Source organism: Rhinoraja longicauda, chromosome 13 (genome assembly GCF_053455715.1).
Source record: "Rhinoraja longicauda isolate Sanriku21f chromosome 13, sRhiLon1.1, whole genome shotgun sequence".
NCBI lineage: Eukaryota > Metazoa > Chordata > Chondrichthyes > Rajiformes > Arhynchobatidae > Rhinoraja > Rhinoraja longicauda.
Genome location: NC_135965.1, coordinates 17,892,084 through 17,914,907, shown reverse-complemented (window position 1 = coordinate 17,914,907; position 22,824 = coordinate 17,892,084). Strand labels below are relative to the sequence as shown.

The following is a 22,824-nucleotide window of genomic DNA, read 5'->3' as shown; positions in this document are numbered from 1 at the left end:
TCGGGTCGGGGGACCCTTCTGCAGACAGATTGGCAGTACGGGGAGAAAGGTGGAAAGGCTGATGATTGCTGGTTGTACACTAGTGCTGTGCAGACACTGGGAGAGACACTGACTACTGTTTCACTCTCCCCAGCGCAGTGCCCTGGACAACTAGCGTCGCTCTGTGTCAGTCCAGACACCCAGCTCTCTGCTCCTGACCTGGAAGGTCTAGCATGTGCTAAATACTTCCTGGATCCCCATCCGAGCCGCCATGAGTTGGTGCAAAGTAAAATCCACATGCACCACATTAACTGCTTGCATTGCAACTGGACTGCAATCAGATTCCCGTAATGCGCCTCTGCCGTGGACTCATCCGTGTGCACCGCACCGCACCGCACCGCACTCACTGTGTGATTTATAAGCGTGAGAGAGACGCAGAGAGAGGGCTGCTGCAGTAACTCAGTGGGTCAAGGCAGCGACTCTGCCTGGACCCTCCGCCCACACTGGGGAAACCGAGGGGAAACATCTCCTCACGCAACACAGACACAAAGTGCTGGAGTAACTCAGCGGGTCGGGCAGCATCTCTGGAGCAAAGGAACAGGTGACGTTTGTTGGGGTCGAGAAGACCCTTCTTGAGACTGAGTCGGGGAGAGGGGAAAGTAGAGGTATGAAAAGGCATGATGAACCCCTGCATTCCCTCTGCCTCCCCCCCACCTTCGTCATTCTGCTCGTTGTATCTCTGCATAAACACTTCTTCCACAGCCAACAATGGACCATTGTGGGCTCCACCTTGGTCATCAGTGCTGGCTCTGATTTGTCCTGTACTTTCTCCATACCTCTCTGTCCTGTGCCTAGTTCTCTGTTATTCCATTTCCCCCTCCCCTCCCCGCACACTAGGGGCCAATTAACCTACAAACCTTTGGGGGATGTGGGAGGAAACACGAGCACCCGGAGGAAGCCCACGTGGTCCCAGAAAAAAACAAACCATGCAGGCAGCACCCGAGGTCAGGATCGAACCCGAATCTCTGGTGGTCCGCCCGCTAAATCCCACACCCCAAACATACATAATACATAGGTTATCCTGAGATGCTGCCTGACCTGCTGAGTTACTCCAGCATTTTATGAATAAATACCTTCGATTTGTACCAGCATCTGCAGTTATTTTCTTATAATACATAGGTTAGTAAGTTAATTGCCCACGTAATTTGATTCTGGTGGATAGGCGAATGTAAGATTCCAGGAGGAGTATTTGAAAGTGTGGGAAGAATTAAAGATGTTGGTTAATGTAGGATTAATATAAATGGTTTGTTAACGGGTGACAGGCCTAAGGACTTGATTCCAAGCTGTATCTATGTCTTTCTGTCTGTTCTCTATAAAAGAAAAAGGGGAGCAGATCATTCTTGGTTCTGCTGCACACTCGTTCACCCTTGTAATTTTCCGACCATTTAAAAAACTGGAAAAGTACAGGCTGGGAATGTGACGATCTCCCATAAACTAAAACTAAACCTGCCTGTGGAATATTATTGCAAGGTTGCAAGGCAGAGTGGGCGTTGTCGTGCTCGTTGAAATCGCCGGCATCCTCTGGAGTTTGTGGTGAAATGACTGGTGTGTATTTTACTGACAGGGTGCCGAGGGTGGAAATGCTTCCGTTTGTTTCTCGTCGATCACCTGTGGTGTGCACTGGAGGTTGTGTTGCAAGCAGTCAGCCACTAGCCACAGGCGCTGGACTTGGTAAGGATCATCTCTCTCCTGAGCCTGGAAATACACAGCACTCATTGTATGGGACATGGTCAGTTTGACACTCAATCCCATCAGTTGGCAGCCGCTGGGAAGTGGGCGAACTTGGTAAGGAATGAATGAATGAATTAATAAGTTTATTGGCCAGGTATGTGCATATACAAGGAATGTGCCTTGGTGCTCCGCTCACAAATGACACCACAAACATACAGTTAACAATTAAGAATAAAGCATAAACACATCAAATCAATAAGGATACAACATTATGGTCTAAACATGTGGGTGAAAATAAACCAGAGCTAAAAAGAGACTCCAGACTTTGATAATTTGACTTAATGATAATGATACTTCATTATCACATGTACCGAGGCACATATCTAGGTACCAAGTGAAATTCTCTTGCATACAATCCAGTAAAATCATGCTACAGATAAGCACAGTCATAGAGGTGTATAAAATCACGAGAGGAATAGATCAGGTAGACGCACAGTTTCTTGCCCAGAGTAGGGGAATCGAATACCAGAGGACATGGGTTCAAGGTGAAGGGGGAAAGATTTAATAGGAGTCTGAGGGGTAACTTAGGGAACTGAAGGAGCACCGCCTCTGAATAAAAGAACGTACCTTTAGAAAGGAGATGAGGAGGAATTTCTTTAGTCAGAGGGTGGTGAATCTGTGGAATGCATTGCCACAGACGGCTGTGGAAGCCGAGTCACAGTGCAATGCTCTAAACAACTGGTATCACTTTGTGCGTTAAGGCGGAGATTGATAGATTCTTGATTAGTACGGGTGTCAGGGGCTATGGGGAGAAGGAAGGAGAATGGGGTTGAGAGGGAAAGATAGATCAGCCATGATAGAGTGGCAGAGTAGACGTGATGGGCCGAATGGCCTAATTCTTCTCCTAGATCTTGTGAACTTATGAAAGAGCACAATGCACATACAAAAACCAAGAGCTAAAATATCAAACTTGTCAAATTCAGTGGAATGGTTGTGAACACACAGCGTTGATGTTTTGTTGATGTTTGCAGATATCCTGAAAAAAGGTGGCAATGCAGCGGATGCTGCTGTTGCTACAGCTGCTGTCCTGAATCTTACCGAACCATTCAGTACTGGCCTTGGGGGCGACTGCAATTGCCTGTTTTATGATGCTAAAACTCACAGCGTCCTTGGACTAAATGGAAGGTAGGAAACAGTGGTTCAACTTCCAATTGAACTTGGAGCTTCCAAGATGATCTTTGAACCGCGGGGTGGCATAGTGGCTGCCTCATAACGCCTGAGACCCGAGTTCGGTCATGACTACGGGTGGTGTCTTTACAGAGTTTGCACGTTCTCCTTGTGACCCGCGAGGGTTTTCTCCGGGCGCTCCGATTTCCTCCCACACTTCAAAGACGTACAGGTTTATAGGGTAATTGTCTAGAATTGCATTTGGGCTGGCCGGGATAAGGGAGGAAAATGTCCTTCCTTTGAAGGAGCAAAGAGGTCCTTCTACAGTAGTACCGGGCCCTGGTGAGACCGCACCTGGAGTACTGTGTGCAGTTTAGGTCTCCAAATTTGAGGAAGGATATTCTTGCTATGGAGGGCATGCAGCGTAGGTTCACTAGGTTAATTCCCGGAATGGCGGGACTGTCGTATGTTGAAAGGCTGGAGCGATTGGGCTTGTATACACTGGAATTTAGAAGGATGAGGGGGGATCTTATTGAAACATATAAGATAATTAGGGGATTGGACACATTAGAGGCAGATAACATGTTCCCAATGTTGGGGGAGTCCAGAACAAGGGGCCACAGTTTAAGAATAAGGGGTAGGCCATTTAGAACGGAGATGAGGAAGAACTTTTTCAGTCAGAGGGTGGTGAAGGTGTGGAATTCTCTGCCTCAGAAGGCAGTGGAGGCCAGTTCGTTGGATGCTTTCAAGAGAGAGCTGGATAGAGCTCTTAAGGATAGCGGAGTTAGGGGGTATGGGGAGAAGGCAGGAACGGGGTACTGATTGAGAGTGATCAGCCATGATCGCATTGAATGGCGGTGCTGGCTCGAAGGGCTGAATGGCCTACTCCTGCACCTATTGTCTATTGTCTAATTCAGATGGTCTTTTATAATAATCTGATAATTTCAATATCACCTCTACAATAAGATTTTTGTTATAGATGTACATGAGTTTAAATCTCCATGCTACTGTGGTGGGATTTGAACTCGTGTATCTTATGCACCCCAAGGAACCCAAAGAACTATGTATACAATGTCGGGTGGCAGAGTGACAAAGCAGGTAGAGCCGCTGCCTCACGGCGCCAGAGACCCGGGTTCAATCCTCACTTTGGGTGCTGTTTGTGTGGAGTTTGCATGTTCCCCCTGTGAATGCGTGGGTTTTCTCCGGGTGCTCCGGTTTTCTCCCACGTCCCCAAGATGTGTGGGTTTGTAGGGTAATTGTCGCCCTGTAAAATTGCCCTCAGTGTGCAGGGAATGGATGTGATAGTGGGACAACATAGAACAGGTATGAACGGGTGATCAATGGTCGATATGGACTCCGAAGGCCAAAGCGCCTGTTCCATGCTGTATCTCTAAACTACACTAAACAAAGACTTCGATCACGTGATGGGGAATGATTAACATTGCCTCTTTCCCAAAGTTATCCGCAGAGTGGATGTCCTGTGTACAAGCTTCTTTTCTTTGCAGTGGCAGGAGTCCGCAATCGTTGACCCTTGACCTGCTGAGAGAGGGCGGCTTTGATGAAAAGAGCCCTCTCCCGCCAGCCCATGCCCACCTGGTCACGGTGCCTGGTGCTGCTGCTGGCTGGTGTGATGCCGTCTCTCTCTTTGGAAGTAAGAAGGTGAGTTGTGGTGCAGGTGAATCTTTAATCACTGACCTACTTACCTCCAGCATGGCTCTGTAACCCCTTGAAATGGTCATCCTTGTCACCTTGCGGCAGCACAGTGCGTGGTGGTTGAGCCGCTGCCTCACAGCGTCAGAGACCCAGGTTCGATCCTGACGTCTGCGTGGAGTTTGTGCATTCTCCCTGTGACCATGTGGGTTTTCTCCGGGTGCTCGCTGCGGGCCCATTGTTGGCTGGGGAAGGTGTGATCTCAAGAGGTGTACGATGTGGTGAACTGTGGAAGTGGTTAAATGACTAGGGTGGATGAAGGGGGGGAGGGGGGGAGAGTGTTATTAGAAGTTACTTAAAATTAGAAAATTCAACGTTTATACCGCTGGGTTGTAAGCTACCCAGGCAACATTTTCAAAGTCTCCACATCCTTCCAGTAATGGGAGTGCCTGGAACTGCACACAGTATTCCAAATGCATCCAAACCAAAGTCCTGCAACAAGATTCCCTGTCTCTTATGCTCAATTCCCTGACTGATGCTGACTTTCTCTAGAGTTTGGGTTGGAGGTTTGGTCCAGTCCCTCTGTGGTGCCATTTGTAGGCTAAATGTGGCTAAATGTGGTGTTGAATTTTCTAACGCTGTTTCATTCTCTGCACCAGCTCTCTCTGGCTGAGATCCTGCAGCCAGCCATCGACTTGGCAGAAAGAGGCTTCCCCGTCACTGAAGTAACTGCATTTCACTGGGAGAAAGGTGCTAGCACCTTGCTGAGCCCAGGAAACCCACATGGAGAAGGCCTCCTGATCCAGGGTAGAAGTCCGAAAAGTGGGCAGATATTCAAGAACGCGCATTTAGCTCAGACTTTCAAGGTGATTTCCTTCTGATTTTTCCCTGTGGTTCCCCCTGTGTTGTGAGTGAGAAAACATAACTGATGTACGGTGGGAAGAACGGGACAAATATAAGCTCCGGATGTTGAAAGCAATTTATGGCCAATGAAGTACTTTGTGAATTTTAGTTGCAACCGACTTGTGGAGTGTAAGCTCCAATAAGTGAAGAGTTTAGTTTAGTTTTGAGTTTAGAGATATAGTGCGGGAACAGGCCCTTCGGCCCACTGAGTCTGTGCCGACCGGTGATCGCCACGTTTATATCGAGTTTGTACATTCTCCTTGTGACAGAGTGGGTTTTCTCCAGGTGCTCCGGTTTCCTCCACATTCCCAAGGCGTGCAGTTTGTAGGCTGATTGACTTCAGTAAATTGCCACTAATGTGTAGGTTGCGAAACTGGGAGAACATAGAACTGGTGTCTGGGTGATCCTTGATTGGCGTGAACTCGGTGGGCCGAAGGACCTGTTTCCTCACTGTATCTCTAATTGTCCTTTGTGGATAAAGCACCGATGTGTTCAACATTTCAGTGGGTTTGCAGGAATCCCAAGTACAGGTGTGTTTTGACAGAGTTTGAAGGATCTGAGGGATTGCAATTGTCAATAGTTGCAGATGAAGGGAGGTTTGGCAGCTGACACTCATTATCCAGAATAATCTTTATGATATTTAATTTTACAACATCATTTACAGATGCTGAAACTACACCACAGCAATGATTTGACAATGATTAACCTTTTATTCATTGGTGGTACCAGCCTGTAACATATCACTATCAATGTCGTTGGCCCTAACAGGGTTACCTCATTGCTCGTGTTTCATAATTCTAGCAACTAATTGGAAATGTATTTGAAAACAAAGAGACTGGGCGTTCCTATGACGTGCCTTTTCCAGTCCGGGGCTGAGACTGAAGGAATGTTTTGCACTCTGATCCCTCTGACAGTAAAGCCTCTAAGAATAGGTCTTAGAAAGTCCCATCCATTCCCCAGGGAGCGAGGGCCATGTGCTGGGAAGGGAACAATGAAATTGTTACTTTTTTGTAGTAGTAGAGATACAGCTCGGAAACAGGGCCTTTGGCCTACGGAGTAAACACTGACCAGCGACATACCCGTCCACTCCGCACAATCCTACACACTAGGGACAATTTACAGAAGCCAATTAACCTACAAAACTGCACATCTTTGGAGTGTGGGACGAAATCAGAGCATCCAGAGAAAATCCACGCGGTCACAAGGAGAACGTACAAACACCGTACAGACAGCACCCGTGGTCAGGATCAAACTCGGGTCTCTGGCGTTGTAAGGCGGCAACTCTACCACTGCACAACTGTACCACCCCTACTTGCTGCAGCTTCACAAGCACCTGAATGCAACGACGCAGCAAATAAATATCCAATAAGCAATAATACAATCAATTATCAGTTCTACTAGGTAACCAGACAATAATAGTGCAAGCTTAATGGGTGGCACAGTGGCACAGCAGTAGAGTTGCTGCATTGCAGCGCTAGGCACCTGGGTTCGATCCTGCCTAAGGGGGCTGTCTGTACGGAGTTTGTACGTTCTCCCTGTGACCACGTGGGTTTTCTCCGGGTGCTCCGGTTTCCTCCTACATTCTAACGATGTGCGGGCGTGTAGGTTAAATGGCTTCTGTAAATTATCCCTCGAGTGTCGGATAGAACTGGGGTATGGGTGATCGTTGGTCAGCATGGACTTGGTGGGCCGAAGAGGCTGTTTCCTCGCTGTTTCGCTAAACTAAACCTAAGGAGGTTGTGCAACCTATACTAAGTCTCTAGTGGTTCGTTGCTGAGGTGCAGTTGTGGTAAGGGTTGTGCAGGGTGGTTCAAGTGCCTGATGGTTGATGTGGGGAAGTTGTTCTTGAACCAGGAGTTCTCTGCTCTCAGGCTCCTGAGCCTTCCTGTTGGTAGCAGCAAGATGAGCGAACGACTAGGTTGGTTGGGCTCGCAGGATATTATCACAAGATCTGCACGGGTGCAGGAGGCAGCCGAGATGCAGTCCATTGATGTAGTAGAGAAAGAATTGGGGATAGTGCCAGTGTATGCCCGGAACAAAGACTGTTCGGCTAAGCAAGAAAAAGGCAGGCATAGCTGGGGCCCATGTGAGTGCCCGTGACTAGTTAGTTAGTTAGTTTAGTTTATTGTCACTGGTGAAGAGGTACAGTGAAAAGCTTTTGCTGTGTGCTAAGCAGTCAGCGGAAAGACGATACATGATTAAAATCGAGCCATTACAGGGCACAGACACATGATAAAGGCAGAGTCAAGAGTGTTTTATTGTCATATGTCCCAGATAGAACAATGACATTCTTACTACTTGCAGCAGCAGCACAATGGAATGTGTAAACATAGTACACTGGAAACAGTGTAATAAATGAGAAAAAAAGTTCTGTGTGTGTATACTGTATACACCACATGCACACACACACACACACACACACACACACACGTCTATCAAATGCACATATACGTACACATGGAAGGCAAACAAATGATAACAGTGCAATCATAACAATAATAGTTTATGTAGTTCAGTGCTTGTTGGAGATTGTAGTGTTTAATAGCCTGTTGGCTGTAAAGTGAGAGGAGTGATGATATTCGCTGCCTTCTTGTGACACCGCTCCCTGTTGATCCCTTCAATGGTGGGGAGGTCAATACCCAGGATGAACCAGGCAATGTCCACCTCGGTCCGCATTAACGCAACTGATCTCCCGGTGGCCCAGCACTTTAACTCCCCCTCCCATTCCCAGTCTGACCTCTCTGTCATGGGCCTCCTCCAGTGCCATAGTGAGGCCCGCCGGAAATTGGAGGAGCAGCACCTCATATTTCGCCTGGGCAGTTTGCGGCCCGGTGGTATGAACGTCGACTTCTCCAACTTCAGATAGCTCCTCTGTCCCTCCCTTCCCCTCCTCCTTCCCAGATCTCCCTCTATCTTCCTGTCTCCACCTATATCCTTCCTTTGTCCCACCCCCGACATCAGTCTGAAGAAGGGTCTCGACCCGAAACGTCACCCATTCCTTCTCTCCCGAGATGCTGCCTGACCTGCTGAGTTACTCCAGCATTTTGTGAATAATGTCCACCTCTTTGCAGCCTCCTTTATTTTTGGGTGAGGTTCACGTTAGTTGGCGATGCAGCCCATCACTGTACACCTGTGGGAGTTTGGAAGAGCATTCGGTGACGTGCCCTTGGACAAAGACTTGACCTGTTGAATCAGAAACCGCTCGGTTTTCTTATTAAGTATTTGCACGCTGCTGCAAGTTTCTCAAGTACTTGTACGTTATGCTTATCGTGAAGGAACTGGCTCAGTCTGGCAAGGAAGGGTTCTATGAGGGGAGAATAGCCAGAGCCATTGTGGATGTCGTTCAGAAGAACGGTGGCGTTCTGAGTCTGGGGGACCTGAGGGAGCACACCAGCACCGAGGTGAAACCAACCTTCACCGATTATAAGGTAGGCCTTGATCCATGTTACACCTTGCCTTGATTGACCACGGGTGCCAACTATGTGGAGTTTGCACGCACTCCCCATGACCGCGTGGTGCTCCTGGTTCCCACACAAAGACCTGCGGGTGAATTGGCTGCAATGAAATACCCCAGATGTGTTGGTGAGTGGCGGAATACAAGGGGGAGAGGCTGATGAAAAGTGTTGGGAAAATAAGGAAAAAAATTAATTTGTACAAAGATGTGGATAAGGAGAATATAGTTCAAATGCAGGCAAGTGGCACCAGCCCAGAATGCCAACTTGGTTGGCATGGAAAAGGTGGATTGAAGGGCCTATTTCCATACTGTACAGCTGTGTGATACTGTAGAATTATTAGTATAATAGTGTCGATACTATTAGTATAGAGATACAGTGTGGAAGCAGCTCCTTGTGCCCACAGAGCCGTCGCTGACCAACAATCACACCATACACTAGTTCTGTCCTACACACTAGGAGCTATTATAGAAGCCAATTAACCCACAAACCCGCAGGTCTTTGGAAAGTGGGAAGAAACCGGAACACCTGGAGGATATTTGCGTGGTCACAGGGAGAATGCACAAACTCCATACAGACAGCAACAGTAGTCAGGATTGAACCCGGGTCTCTGGTGATATGAGGCAGCAACTCTACCACTGTGCCGCCCACAAAGTGAAGTTCAAATTGTGGTTTGTTCGTTGGGAGCTTGAATGACGAATGACCCTGCGTCAGGTCAGTTATAATATATATTCCTTTATTTGTCCCACACCGGGGAAATTTACACTTTAATATTGACCACATGAACAATTAGGATAAAACCAGTCCACGTTGGAACATTGAGTGGCTCAGGCACCTTCTGTGGAGAGGGGAAGTGAGTGCGCATGAGATAACAGTTCCTAGACAGAACAAATGTGACGGTCAGTGTGGACTGGGTGGGCTGAAGGGCCTTTTTCCATGCTGTATCTCTGACATCTAGACACTGGGCTTGTTATTGGGTGTAATTTTAAAGAAAATTAATTGAATTGAATAAGAGATTTACTTGACTAGTTTTAAATCGATAACAATGAGGGACCGAGGGGGGGGGGGGGGGGCAAGAACAAAGAGGGACCATTGCGACCATATAGAACATTTGTACCTTTGTTGGCACCCTATACGTGGCGACTATTTGCATACCTTGTGTATGCTATGCAAAACAAAGAGCATGTCACATGTGATAATCAGGTTTAACTCATTCTTTCATTTATGTTATCACCTTCAATGCTGCTGTGACTTTAGGGCGTGAGGATCTGGGAGCTTCCTCCAAATGGACAGGGTATCATTGCACTAATGGCCTTGAACATGCTGGAGAGATTTAACATCCAAGGTAGGAGAATGACTGAGTGCAGCTGCAATACTGCTCGTTGCTTTTCTCCCTTTCTCCACTCCCCTCTAGAGCCACCCCTTGGGTTCACTGCTTTTAAAAATGTTATAGTCATAGAGTCACACAGTGTGGAAACAGGCCCTTCGGCCATCTACAATAGTCCCACCATTTACAATAGTCCCCATCTACTGGTTCTTATTGAGTATTTGCACGCTGCTGCAAGTTTCTCAAGTACTTGTACGTTGTGCTTATCGTGAAGGAACTGGCTCAGTCTGGCAAGTAAGGGTGAGACTGAGCCAGTTCTCAACTACAGGGAATTGGGTCTTAGGTTATGTAATCTCTCCTCAAAGAGATTACATAAACCAAAACTCAGCTCTATTCTGTAAGGTTTGAAGAATGAGAGGTGACCTCAATGAAACGTGCAGAATTTTTAGAGTGCTCAGCATGTCGATGAGGGGAAGATGCCTTTGCTTTGGTTTGTTTTAGTTTTGTTTTGTTTATTGTCACGTGTACCGAGGTACAGTGAAAAGTTTTTTGTTGCATGATATCCAGTCAGCGGAAAGACTGTACGTGATTACAAACAAGCTGTCCACGGCGCACAGATACACAATAAAGGCAATAATGTTTAGTCACGGAGTCATAGAGGCATACAGCGTGGAAACAGGCCCTTCAGCCCAAGTAGCCCACACCGGCCAACATGCCCCATCTACACTAGTCCCATCTGCCTGCTTTTGGCCCATATCCCACTAATCCTATCCTAGCCACATACCTGTCTAAATGTTTCCTAAACATTATGATAGTACTTGCCTCAACTACCTCCTTCAGCAGCTTGTTTAATACACCTTTGTTTAAAAAAAGTTACCTCTCAGGTTCTCATTAATTCTTTCTCCCCTAACCTTAAACCTATGTCCTCTGGTTCTAGATTCCCAACTCTGGACAAAAGACTGGGCGTTTACCCGATCTAATCCTCTCGTGATTTTGGACACCCCTACAAGATCACCCCATATCCTCCTGCGCTCCAAGGAATAAAGCCCTAGTCTGCTCAACCTTTCCCTCTAGCTCAGTCCCTCAAGCTCTGGCAACATTCTTGTAAATCTTCCCTGAACCCTTTGAAACTTGGCAACATCTTTCCTGTAACATGGTATGAAAACTGAACACAATACTCTAAATGTGGCCTCATCAATGTCTTGTATAACTGTAACATGACCTCCCGACTTCCATACTCAATATTGATGAAGGCCAATGCGCTGACAGCAGATTTAGTGCAAGATAGAATCCAGTAAAGTCTGATTAAAGATAGTCTCAGGGTCTCCAATGAGGTAGATGTTAGGTCAGGACCACACTCTAGTTGGTAATAGGATAGTTCAGTTGCTTGATAGTTCTCCTCTGCCCCCCACCAACCCCATCACCTGACCCTCCCAATCCCATTGTGCAGCCAAACTGGGGCTATTGCCCAAGGTGAAGATATTTCTATGGAGTTCACCTCCTGCCTTCCCGTGTTTCCAGAAATGGGCCACAACAGTGCCGACTACCTTCACCTGCTGACGGAGACCATCAAGCTCAGTTTGGCCGACAGTTCTTGGTTCTGCGCTGATCCCACTAAGGTCCACGTGCCTGTGAACGAGCTGCTCTCCAAGCAATACTGCCGCCAACGCTCTGAGCTCATCAGCCTGCAGAGGTGAGGCCCGGACCCTGACCTCCAAGGGGTTTCACAAATGGGATGGACTTGCCTCATTGTGTGTGAAGGAACTGCAGATGCTGGTTTACACTGAAGATAGACACAAAATGCTGGAGTACCTCTGCTGGACAGGCAGCATCTCTGGAGAGAAGGAACGGGTGACATTTCGGGTCGAGACGCTTCTGAACAAGGGTCTCGACCCAAAACATCACCCATTCCTTTTCTCCGGAGATTCTGCCTGTTCCGCTGAGTTACTCCAGCATTTGTGTCTATCTATGGACTTGCCTCAATGGCCAATGGATTGAACCTAAGTGACTAGTTTGCTCTAGGCGACCCAAAATGTCACCTCTCCATGTTCTCCACTTATGCTGCCTGACTGTCTGAGTGTTTCCAGTAATTTCTATTTTTATTTCAAATTTCCAGCATCTGACGTTTTCTGTTAATATTCAGGAAGGTGGGAATGTTGTATGACATTAGAAGTGTGATCTTATGCTTTGAATTTGCTGGAGCATTCTGATCAAGCTGTTCTTTATGTAATTAGCCTATTGTTAAAGTCAATCATAATTTGGCGTTTGTCCTGATGCTCTTTTTCCAAAACATGAAGTTTATTCAGAATAAAAAATATACAAAACAAAGACTGTGCAAAAACTCTTCAGATATTCTCCATGTTTATACATTCAATAACATCATACTCAGTAGGGTCCGCACATATCTTTAAACACACCACCCCTGCCACTCAGCTGGGCCCCTAGTGTGATATCCCTTCCCTTGTTTGAGGGATGTCTCCACCAGACTCTGCCCCCCCAATGTCCAGCAGCGGAAGGACCCTATACTGTGGTCCTCCCCCACAGAGCCTTGGCGTTGGTTGAGCCGAGCTTCAGTGCGTTCCTCAGCACGTACTCCTCCAATCTGGAGCGGGCCAGTCGGCAACATTCCCAGACGAACATCTCGCTCGGCTGGGAGGTCAACAGGTTTCGGGCAGACCAAAGAGCGTCTTTCACCGAGTTAATGACTACCTAGCAGCACTTGATGTCCGTCTCCGAATGTGTCCCTGGGAACAGGCTGGAGATGGGAGTTCTCTGTTTCGGATCTGTTCTGGATGAACTGTAACAAGGACCCCTGCATCGTTCTCCAGACAATAGACAATAGGTGCAGGAGGAAGCCATTCGGCCCTTCGAGCCAGCATCGCCATTCAATGTGATCATGTCTGATCATTCTCAATCAGTATCCCGTTCCTGCCTTCTCCCCATACCCCCTGACTCCGCTATCCTTAAGAGCTCTATCCAGCTCTCTCTTGAATGCATTCAGAGAATTGGCCTCCACTGCCTTCTGAGGCAGAGAATTCCACAGATTCACAACTCTGACTGAAAAAGTTTTTCCTAACCTCAGTTCTAAATGGCCTACCCCTTATTCTTAAATTGTGGCCCCTTGTTCTGGACTCCCCCAACATTGGGAACATGTTTCCTGCCTCTAACGTGTCCAACCCCTTAATAATCTTATACGTTTCGATAAGATCTCCTCTCATCCTTCTAAATTCCAGTGTATACAAGCCTAGTCGCTCCAGTCTTTCAACATATGAAGTCCCGCCATTCCGGAAATTAACCTAGTAAACCTACGCTGCACGCCCTCAATAGCAAGAATATCCTTCCTCAGACCCTCCTGGCAAATGCACACTCTGTGAGGAGGAGGGCAACGTTCGATTCTCCTCTGACTCTGGTTAACAAACATTGATGTTACAACAAGAAATTCCTCTTTCACCTCAGGGCTTCTCACGTGCAACTTGTTTTCTCTTCCCTTGACCAGGTCGAGCAGTCAGTGCCTCCCTGGCAACCCGAGTGGGGCCTGTGGTGACACAGTCTACTTCACGGTGGTGGACAAGGATGGAAATGCCTGCTCCTTCATAAACAGCAACTGCCTGGCCTTTGGCACCGGACTCGTACCAGAAGGTTGTGGATTTACGTTGCATGTGAGCGTTAAACCCTTCAATACCCAGCACATATAGTAGGTAGCTATCAGCTACTGGGAAATGCGGTGTGCACAATAACCCAAGAGTGTGTTGTAGTGATTAATAGGCTCAGAAATTGACCCATGATCTGATAAACCCGCTGGAAACGTCAGCGAGGATAACTTGGGCTTGAGTCTGAATCTTACACCAGAACCTAAATGGACCATTGGAATCAACAGGAACAACCACGGTGGCGCAGCGGTAGAGTTGCTGCCTTCCAGTGCCAGAGACCCAGATTCGATCCTGACTGCCGGTGCTGTCTGAATGGAGTTTGTATGTTCTCCCTGTGACGCATTGGTCTTCTCCGGGTGCACTGGTTTCCAAAGACGTGCAGATTTGTAGGTTTGTTGGCTTCTGTAAATTGTCCCTAAAGTGTAGGATAGAGCTAGTGTACAGGTAATTGTGGTTGGCACGGACTTGGTCAGTTGAAGGGCCTGTTTCCCACGCTGTGTCTCTAAACTAAACTAAACAGTAAAGAAACGCACAGTTTTATCCATGTAAGTTAGACAATAGGTGCAGGAGGAGGCCATTCGGCCCTTCGAGCCAGCACCGTCATTCAATGTGATCATGGCTGATCATTCTCAATCAGCACCCCGTTTCTGCCTTCTCCCCATATCCCCTGACTCTGCTATCATTAAGAGCTCTATCTAGCTCTCTTGAATGCATTCAGAGAATTGGCCTCCACTGCCTTCTGAGGCAGAGAATTCCACAGATTTACAACTCTCTGAGTGAAAAAGTTTTTCCTCATCTCCATTCTAAATGGCCTCCCCCTTATTCTTAAACTGTGGCCCCTGGTTCTGGACTCCCCCAACATTGGGAACATGTCTCCTGCCTCTAGCGTGTCCAACCCCTTAATAATCTTATATGTTTCAATAAGATCCTCTCTCATCCTTCTAAATTCCAGTGTATACAAGCCTAGTCGCTCCAGTCTTTCAACATACGACAGTCCCGCCATTCCGGGAATTAACCTAGTGAACCTACGCTGCACGCCCTCAATAGCAAGAATGTCCTTCCTCAAATTTGGAGACCAGAACTGCACACAGTACTCCAGGTGCAGTCTCACTAGGGCCCTGTACAACGGCAGAAGGACCTCTTTGCTCCTATACTCAACTCCTCTTGTCATAAAGGCCAACATGCCATTAGCTTTCTTCACTGCCTGCTGTACCTGCAGTTCTCCTATTCCCAGCACCTTACTGTCAGTACTATCTGTGCAGTATAGTCTCCATGACTTTTTTACCTTGCTATGAGAAACAGAAACACAAGAGGCTGGAGGAACTCAGCGGGTCAAAGATCACAGAGAACATAGAACAGTAGAGCAATGGAACAGGCCTTTTGGTCGGGCAGCATCTGTGGAGGGTACGGACGGGCAGGTGATGTTTCCTTTTTTGGACAGGTAGTGTAGGGGTGGAGAGAGCTGATAAGAAAGATTGGGGTGGGGGAGTGGTGGGGCTTGTGATCACTTGGGTTTTCTTTGGATGCTCTGGTTTCTTCCCACACTCCAAAGACATACTGGTTTGCAGGTTTACTGGCTTCAGTAAATTGTAAATTGTCTCTAATAATAATAATAATAATAACTTTATAGCACTTTTCATACAATTGAATCCAACCCAAAGTGCTTTCCACAAACACACAGGTCTAAACAAAAATACAATTTAAAACAGTAAGGACATAGACAATTAATAGCATAAAACGCACAGATTTATATAAAAATATAAATAAAAAAATAAAAAATTGAGAGGGTAAAAGGACAAAAAACAAAAACACTAAGGTCAAATACAGAGTCCCATATACTATATGAGCACACAAGCTGCTGAATGGTATGCTGAGATAAATACAAGAGAATAAAGGGAATTTGTACAATGTCATCAGAAGAAGTAAAGTCAGTTAAAAGCTTGATTGAAAAGATAAGTTTTTAACTGCCGTTTAAAAATGTCAACTGAGTGAACGTCTCTCACAGCCCTGGGTAGGGCATTCCACAGCTTGGAGGGGTAATTGAAAAAGGCTGCTTCACCAAATTTCTTATTGCTGCGGCATTGAGAGGCTAACAGGCCTAACAGGCATCAGAAGACCTGAGCGCTGGAGAAGGGGCATAGGGAAGGAGGGGCTCTGCAAAATATCCTGCTCCTAAGCCATTTAGGGCTTTATAGACAAGAAGAAGGACTTTATAGTCTACCCTGGATCTCACAGGGAGCCAATGAAAGGAGTATAATACTGGGGTGATATCTTGGTATTTGTTAAACGTCGGGCTGCGGCATTTTGAATGAGCTGTAACTTGTCGGTGGATTTTGAAGGCAGACCGGTCAATAAGGCATTACAGTAATCAAGTCTGCTTGATATGAAAGCATGTGTGAGTTTTTTTACACTCGTGTTGAGTTAAGAAAGGCCATTCTTTAGCAATATTTCTGAGGTGATAGAAAGCACACTTTGTTACCCTATTTATGTGAGATTTAAAATTAAGATCATTGTCAATTTTTACCCCCAGGCTTGTGACTTCTTGTTTGACATAGGCAGTCAAATTTCCCAGTTTACCGACTAGCATCTCTCTCTTGGGTTCTGACGCAAGTAATAGAACTTCTGTCTTGTCATTGTTGAGTTTAAGAAAGTTAACATTCATCCATTTTTTAATGGAAAATAGACAGAAGGTCAAAGAACAAGGCATTTGCATCAGTGGGTTCGACAGAGACTTAACTGAGTGTCTCGGCACAACTTAGAAAATTTACATGATGCTGTCTGATAACTCCTCCTAGTGGCAGCGTATACAAGGAAAAGAGTAAAGGCCCAAGGCAGCTAGCTACCTTGTGCTACACCAAAGGGTATATCATGCAGCTAGCTGTGTGACATATCGTTCCCAAGGCTAACAAAGTACTTCCTTCCACTTTCTGCGATAATTTGAGAAAAATGGGTCCTCCTTGCAAATCTTACAGCATTTATTATAAGTAGCAATGGTTTCTTTATAGATGCCAAGATGCACTTCTTAGTCCTGTTTCTCCCCACTTCCTTTCGGCTACTCTACATGACTTTTTAAAACGTATAAACAGTTATTTAACCATGGAGATGTTTTAACCCTTACTTTCCTATTAATCTTGAGAGGTGCAACTTTATCAAGTGTCGTAGCTAGGTTACTGTTGAAAGCTTTTATCATTTCCTCAACAGAATCTCCCTGGGTGAGAAGAGCGAATGTATTTACAAGCTCAGAAAATTTGAGTTCTGCTGCTGGATCTTAAAAAGCGCCTTTTTACATGTAGACTCCAAAGGGAGCCTAAACAACTTTACAAACACATCGAAAAACACACAGTAATGGTCAGAAACAGTACAATCAGACACCAGGATGTTATCAACTTTTAACCCTCGGGATATCACCAGGTCCAGTGTAATTCCATGTTTGTGAATGGCCTCATTTACATGTTGAGTAAAGTTGAGGGTGTCAAGTGAGCCCAGAAACTCTGTCGCCTTGCGGTCTGTGCTGTTGTTTACAAGAATGTTAAAATCTCCATTTAAAATCACTCTGTCATATTTCATTATGACCAGTGAGATCAATGCAGAGAATTCAAAATGGAATAAGGACAGCTGTCTGGGTGGTCTGTACAATGTTAGAGTGAGCACAGTTTCAATTGGTCCCGAGACAAAATTACATTTCTCTGAGTCCTTCAATGAGTTTAAAATGGAGACAAAATCGCGTTTCAGCTCCTCGAATTGTTCCTGGGATGTGTCATTTGTGCCCACATGGATAATGACATTTTTCACATCTGGATATTTATCAAGGAGGCTCGGAATCTGCGCTAGGCTCTAGTGTGTGGGCTCGAGTGTGTAGGCTCTAGTGGGCTCTAGTGCGTAGGATAGTGAGAGTGTACGGGGTGATCACTGGTCGGCATGGACTTGGTGGGACACGGACTCTCCGTGTACTCTGGTTTCCTCCCACACGCCAAAGACCTACAGGTTTTTAGGTTAATTGTCTTCGGTAAAATTGTCCCTCTTGTGTAGGGTAGCGTTAGATTATGGAGGATCGCTGGACTTATCGGCGTGGACTCAGTGGACTGACAGGGCTTGTTTCCGGTCTGTATCTCTAAACTCAAAATCGCACACGATAGTCCAAATGTGGCCTAACTAAAGTTTTACAAAGCCGCAACATAATTTCCCGACTCTTATACTCAGTGCCCTGACCATTGAAGGCAAGCATTTTGCATCTTGTTTACCACTCTAAGTACTTGTATTGCCACTGTCAGGGAGCTATTGACTTGTTCCCCAATATCTCTCTCTATATCAATGCATGGGTTAAGGGTCCTGCCATTAACTCTATACGTTCCACTTACATTTGACTTCCCAAAGTGCAACGATTATCACTTTGCTGGATTGAACTCCATCTGCCATTTCTCTGCCCATCTGTGTTACAGGTCCACCACACATTTTCTGGCAACTGATAGTCTGGCACCTCCTTTAATCCGGACAAAATTATGAGAGCATTGCGTGTGGCACTTCTGAGATATGTGCCTCCATCCTGAAAGAGTTCATTGTCTACTCCTTTGTGACTTATTAACTCTTTTTATTTAACAGTCTATGGTGCGTGCTTTAGAGACAACGGAGGGGTGTAATAAGCGGGTTAGAGGTGTATTGTTGAATTATTATTACCTGACCTCAGTTGGTCTGGCAAATTGGATAATCCGGCAAGGCTCTGGAACCAAAGCATGCTGGGAAATCAGTGGTGTACCTGTACTGATATATCCTAAATAGACACAAATAAACTTGACCCGAAACATCACATCTTCCTTCTCTCCAGAGATGCTGTCTGACCACTAGTGGGAAATCTCCTCAAGACATGCCTACTTTGAAGAAGTTCTCCTACTCTCCCTGACGTCTGAAGAAGGTTTTTGACCTGAAACGTCATCTATTCCTTTACCCCGGAGATGCTGCCTGACCTGACTCCAGCGTTTTGTGTCTATCTTTGGTGTAAACCAGCATCTGCAGTTCTTTCCTACACATACTGATCTATAATCCCCTACTACATCCGCATTTGAAGTTAAGATTGACTCTTCCAATGGCGAAATATTGTGATAATTGTTCTGAAATCTCGTTTTAGAACCGAGGCTCCCAGTTTTCGCTGAGAGTTGACCACCCAAACTGCCTGGCACCAGGAAAGCGACCGTGCCACAGCATCATCCCTGCCCTTGCCACGTCTGCTGCGACTGGGCAACTGCTGTGCAGCTTTGGAGTGATGGGTGGCATCATGCAACCTCAAGGCCAAGTTCAGGTAAAGGTGACTTGTCCAACAGGTGCTACTATCTTTAGTTCTACTATCTTTAAACTCGCAGTGGCAATCCATGGGCCAGAAGTGCTCAAGGGACTGGACAGAATGCTGCTTCCAGTTGGAAAATGAAGGCAAGAAGTGTTGATCTGATTTACTTTAATCAAACTCTTAGTTTAGATCGGTTTATTATTGGTGGGGGAATAGATGATGTGTCGAGATACAATGAAAAGCTTTTTAGTTGCGTGCTGTCCAGTTAACGAAAAGTCTATACATGATTACAGTCAAGCCGTCCACAGTGTACAATAGACAATAGACAATAGACAATAGACAATAGGTGCAGGAGTAGGCCATTCAGCTCTTCGAGCCAGCACCGCCATTCAATGCGATCATGGCTGATCACTCTCAATCAGTACCCCGTTCCTGCCTTCTCCCCATACCCCCTCACTCCGCTATCCTTAAGAGCTCTATCCAGCTCTCTCTTGAAAGCATCCAACGAACTGGCCTCCACTGCCTTCTGAGGCAGAGAATTCCACACCTTCACCACCCTCTGACTGAAAAAGTTCTTCCCCATCTCCGTACAGATACAGGATAATGGGTATTAGATTTAGTGCAAGATAAAGTCCAATTAAAGATAGTTCGAAGGTCTCCGACGAGGTAGATGGGAGGTCAGGTCTGCACTCGAGCTGGTGGGAGGACGACTCAGTTGCCTGAAAATAGCTGGAAAGAAAGTGTTCTCTCTCTTTTCTGTCTTCTATCACCAAGGTATTGCTGAACATGATGGAGTTTGGGATGAATCCACAAGGAGCTCTGGATGCTCCGCGATTTCATGTGGAATATGTGAAGCCAGGTATCTCTTTTTATTGACTATTGATAAGCCTTTAACATTCAGCGTGTGTTCACAAAACTGTGGCCGTGGGCACTTATGTTTTTGTGTCTGGTATGATCGGCCTTACTAACACACAACAGTTTTTCACTGTATTTCATCTCGTGTGACAATGACAAACCAACACCCGGTGACCATGTGGGTTTCCTCCGGGTGCTCCAGTTTCTTCCCATATTCCAAAGACGTGCGGGTTTGTAGGCTAATCGGCCTCTATAAATTGCCCCTAGTGTGTAGGGAGTGGATGAGAAAATAGGATAACATAGTATTAGTGTGAATTGGTGATAGATGGTCAGTGTGAACCTGGTGGGCTGAATGGCCTGTTTCCAAGCTGTATTTTTGAACTAAACAAAAACAATGTCTGAAACAGTAGCTCTCTCCAGAGTTTAGAGATGTTGCATGGAAACAGGTTCTTCAGCTCACCGAGTCCACGCCGACCATCGATCATCCGTTGACATCTCCAATTGATGCTGTCTGGCAGTCATCAACCTTTACCATTACAGAAATCAGCTTTGTATTTTAAATTCCAAATTCATTCCAGTGGCATAAATGCAATCATGAAATGCCCTTCCATTAGAAGTTTTGTTGTGGTATCTATTGTTATTTTACTAAAACTCTCATCTTGTATGTTTGTGGATAGATTTGTTCCCGAAATACAGGCAAAACGGTACACGATAGCGCAACAATTTTAGGCCCACCCTACTCACCATTCCCTTGTGATCTCAATTGATCAAGTTTGGTTACATTTAAAAAACAATTAACTTAATAAACTTTAATAAATGCCCTCGAACCCCCCCCCCCCCCCCCACCCCTGCCGGGAGGACTGGCGTCCATCCTGCCATGCCCCGCTCCTGACCTTCCTCCCGTGGTGCAGCGCAGTGGCAGAGGGTCAAACAAGATGGCCGTCGCTGCCGCTACAGGGGAGTTTTCCACCCGACGGGTCCATGGCTCGTTCTGGCCGCCCAGGGCCGAGGTGAGTGGCTCCCTCTCCCCTTTCCTCTCCCCCCTCGCCCGCCCACGGCCCTGGTGGACACTCCCCGGCTGGCAACGGGTTCACGGATCATCAGTTGGGGGAGGATTGCCGGGCCTACAGGGGAGGCTTCCACCCAACGAGGGTTGCCGCGCCCGCAGGAGAGACTTGGCCCCAGGGGACACTCCCCAGCCGGCAACGGGTCCACGGATCGTCAGTTGGGAGAGGGTTGCTGGGCCTGCAGGAGAGGTTTGCACCCAACGGGGGGTTGCCGCGCCCGCAGGAGAGGTTTGCACAGAGGGTTGCCATAGGAGAGTATTGAACCCAACGGATCCACGCCCAGCTAGTTGCTTTATAAATGTCACGCACACAAAGGAACAGTGAGCCAGGGGTGGCATCGGCATCCGTCCGTAGCTCCGTCCGTGATAACCAAACTCCATTATAGAGGTCCATTAAAATGAGGGTTTATTGTTTAGTGTTACAGCTACAGAGAAAATGCAGGGAAAAAAGTACCAGGGCCACAACAAGGCAGACTGAGAGATCAGGAATACATTTATAGTTTATGAGAGTTCTGTTCAGTAATGTGATAATAACAGGGAAGAGACCGTTCCTGAATCTGGTGGTGCTTGCTTTCAAGCTTTTGTATTTTCTGCCCCATGGGAGAGGGGAGAAGAGGGAATGACTGGGGTGTGAGTGGTCCTTGGTATTGTTGGCTGCTGTGCCGAGGCTGCATGGAGCATAGATTTTGGCAAAGAATGGGAGCCTGGATTCTGTGATGGACTGGGCTGCGCCCACAACTCAGCAAATTTTCTTGTGGTCTTGGTCAGAACAGTTTCCAACCAAATGAGATGCTTTCTATGGTACATCAGTAGTGTCATTTGAGACATGCCAAATTTGCCTAGTCTTCTAGGCAGTAGATGGTATCCACTTCAGTCTAACTTGCTCTCTACAGTTTTTGCCAACTCTTAAGAGTCTCCCTGATATTCTGGTGGAAGGCAATAATGCAGACTAATGCTTTTTGTTTTTTCTCCTAGTGGGAAACGCAACAAATTAAAAAGTGGAGATTGTGCTTGTGATGCATTATAGCGGTTATAAGTCTTGACTGAAGAACAAAAGGCAGCTTAGTTTTTAGTTTTACAAATACAGCATGAAAACAGGCCCTTCGGCCCACCAGGTCCGCGCCAACCAACAATCCCCGCATAGTAAACACTATCCCACACACACTAGGGACAATTTTACATTTACCAAGCCATTTAACTTACATACCTGTACGTCTTTGAATCTAATATCTCTTTCCCTGCAGATGAGGTCTGGAAGGTCTCTTTGGAGGAAGGAATCTCTCAGCTTGCTGTACAGGACCTGATAACACGAGGACACAAGGTCAGCTGGCCGGTCAGTGGACACAGCCGGAGTCTCTTTGGCCGCGGCCAGATTATCACCAAGGGAACCTGGTGGAGGTTGGGCCCTGTGGCAGCCGGGGAGGATGACGCAGACGTATTATGGGCTGGATCTGACCCTCGGGCTGATGGGTGTGCATTTGGATACTAGTTCTTAAGTTATAGGAGCTGAATAAGTCAATTCGGCCCATTGAGTCTACTCTGCCATTTAATCATGACTCATCTGTCTTCCCCTCTCAACCCCATTCTCCTGCCTTCTCCCCATAAGCTTTAGTCAGAGGGTGGTGAATCTGTGGAATTCATTGCCACAGAAGGCTGTGGAGGCCGTGTGAATGGATATTCTGGGGGTAGTGTGGGGTGAGGCTGGGTTGGAGGTGGGGTGAGAGTGAAGGTGAGGTGGGGTGTGGGGCTGCTGACTCGTGTGGCAA

At 46.6% G+C, this 22,824-nt stretch overlaps 1 protein-coding gene across 1 annotated transcript; it reads left to right on the top strand.

Moving 5' to 3' along the window:
• The first annotated feature begins 271 nt into the window (after positions 1 to 271).
• Positions 272 to 22,748, top strand: LOC144599488 (glutathione hydrolase-like YwrD proenzyme). Its single transcript, XM_078410448.1, has 12 exons — positions 272 to 644; positions 1,604 to 1,710; positions 2,742 to 2,895; positions 4,383 to 4,536; positions 5,187 to 5,393; positions 8,706 to 8,858; positions 10,140 to 10,227; positions 11,731 to 11,902; positions 13,706 to 13,868; positions 18,982 to 19,152; positions 19,912 to 19,996; positions 22,303 to 22,748. Exons 2-12 carry the CDS (start codon positions 1,620 to 1,622, stop codon positions 22,545 to 22,547), a joined length of 1,683 nt encoding a protein of 560 aa, XP_078266574.1. The 5' UTR covers positions 272 to 644; positions 1,604 to 1,619; the 3' UTR covers positions 22,548 to 22,748.
• The last annotated feature ends 76 nt before the right edge of the window (positions 22,749 to 22,824 follow it).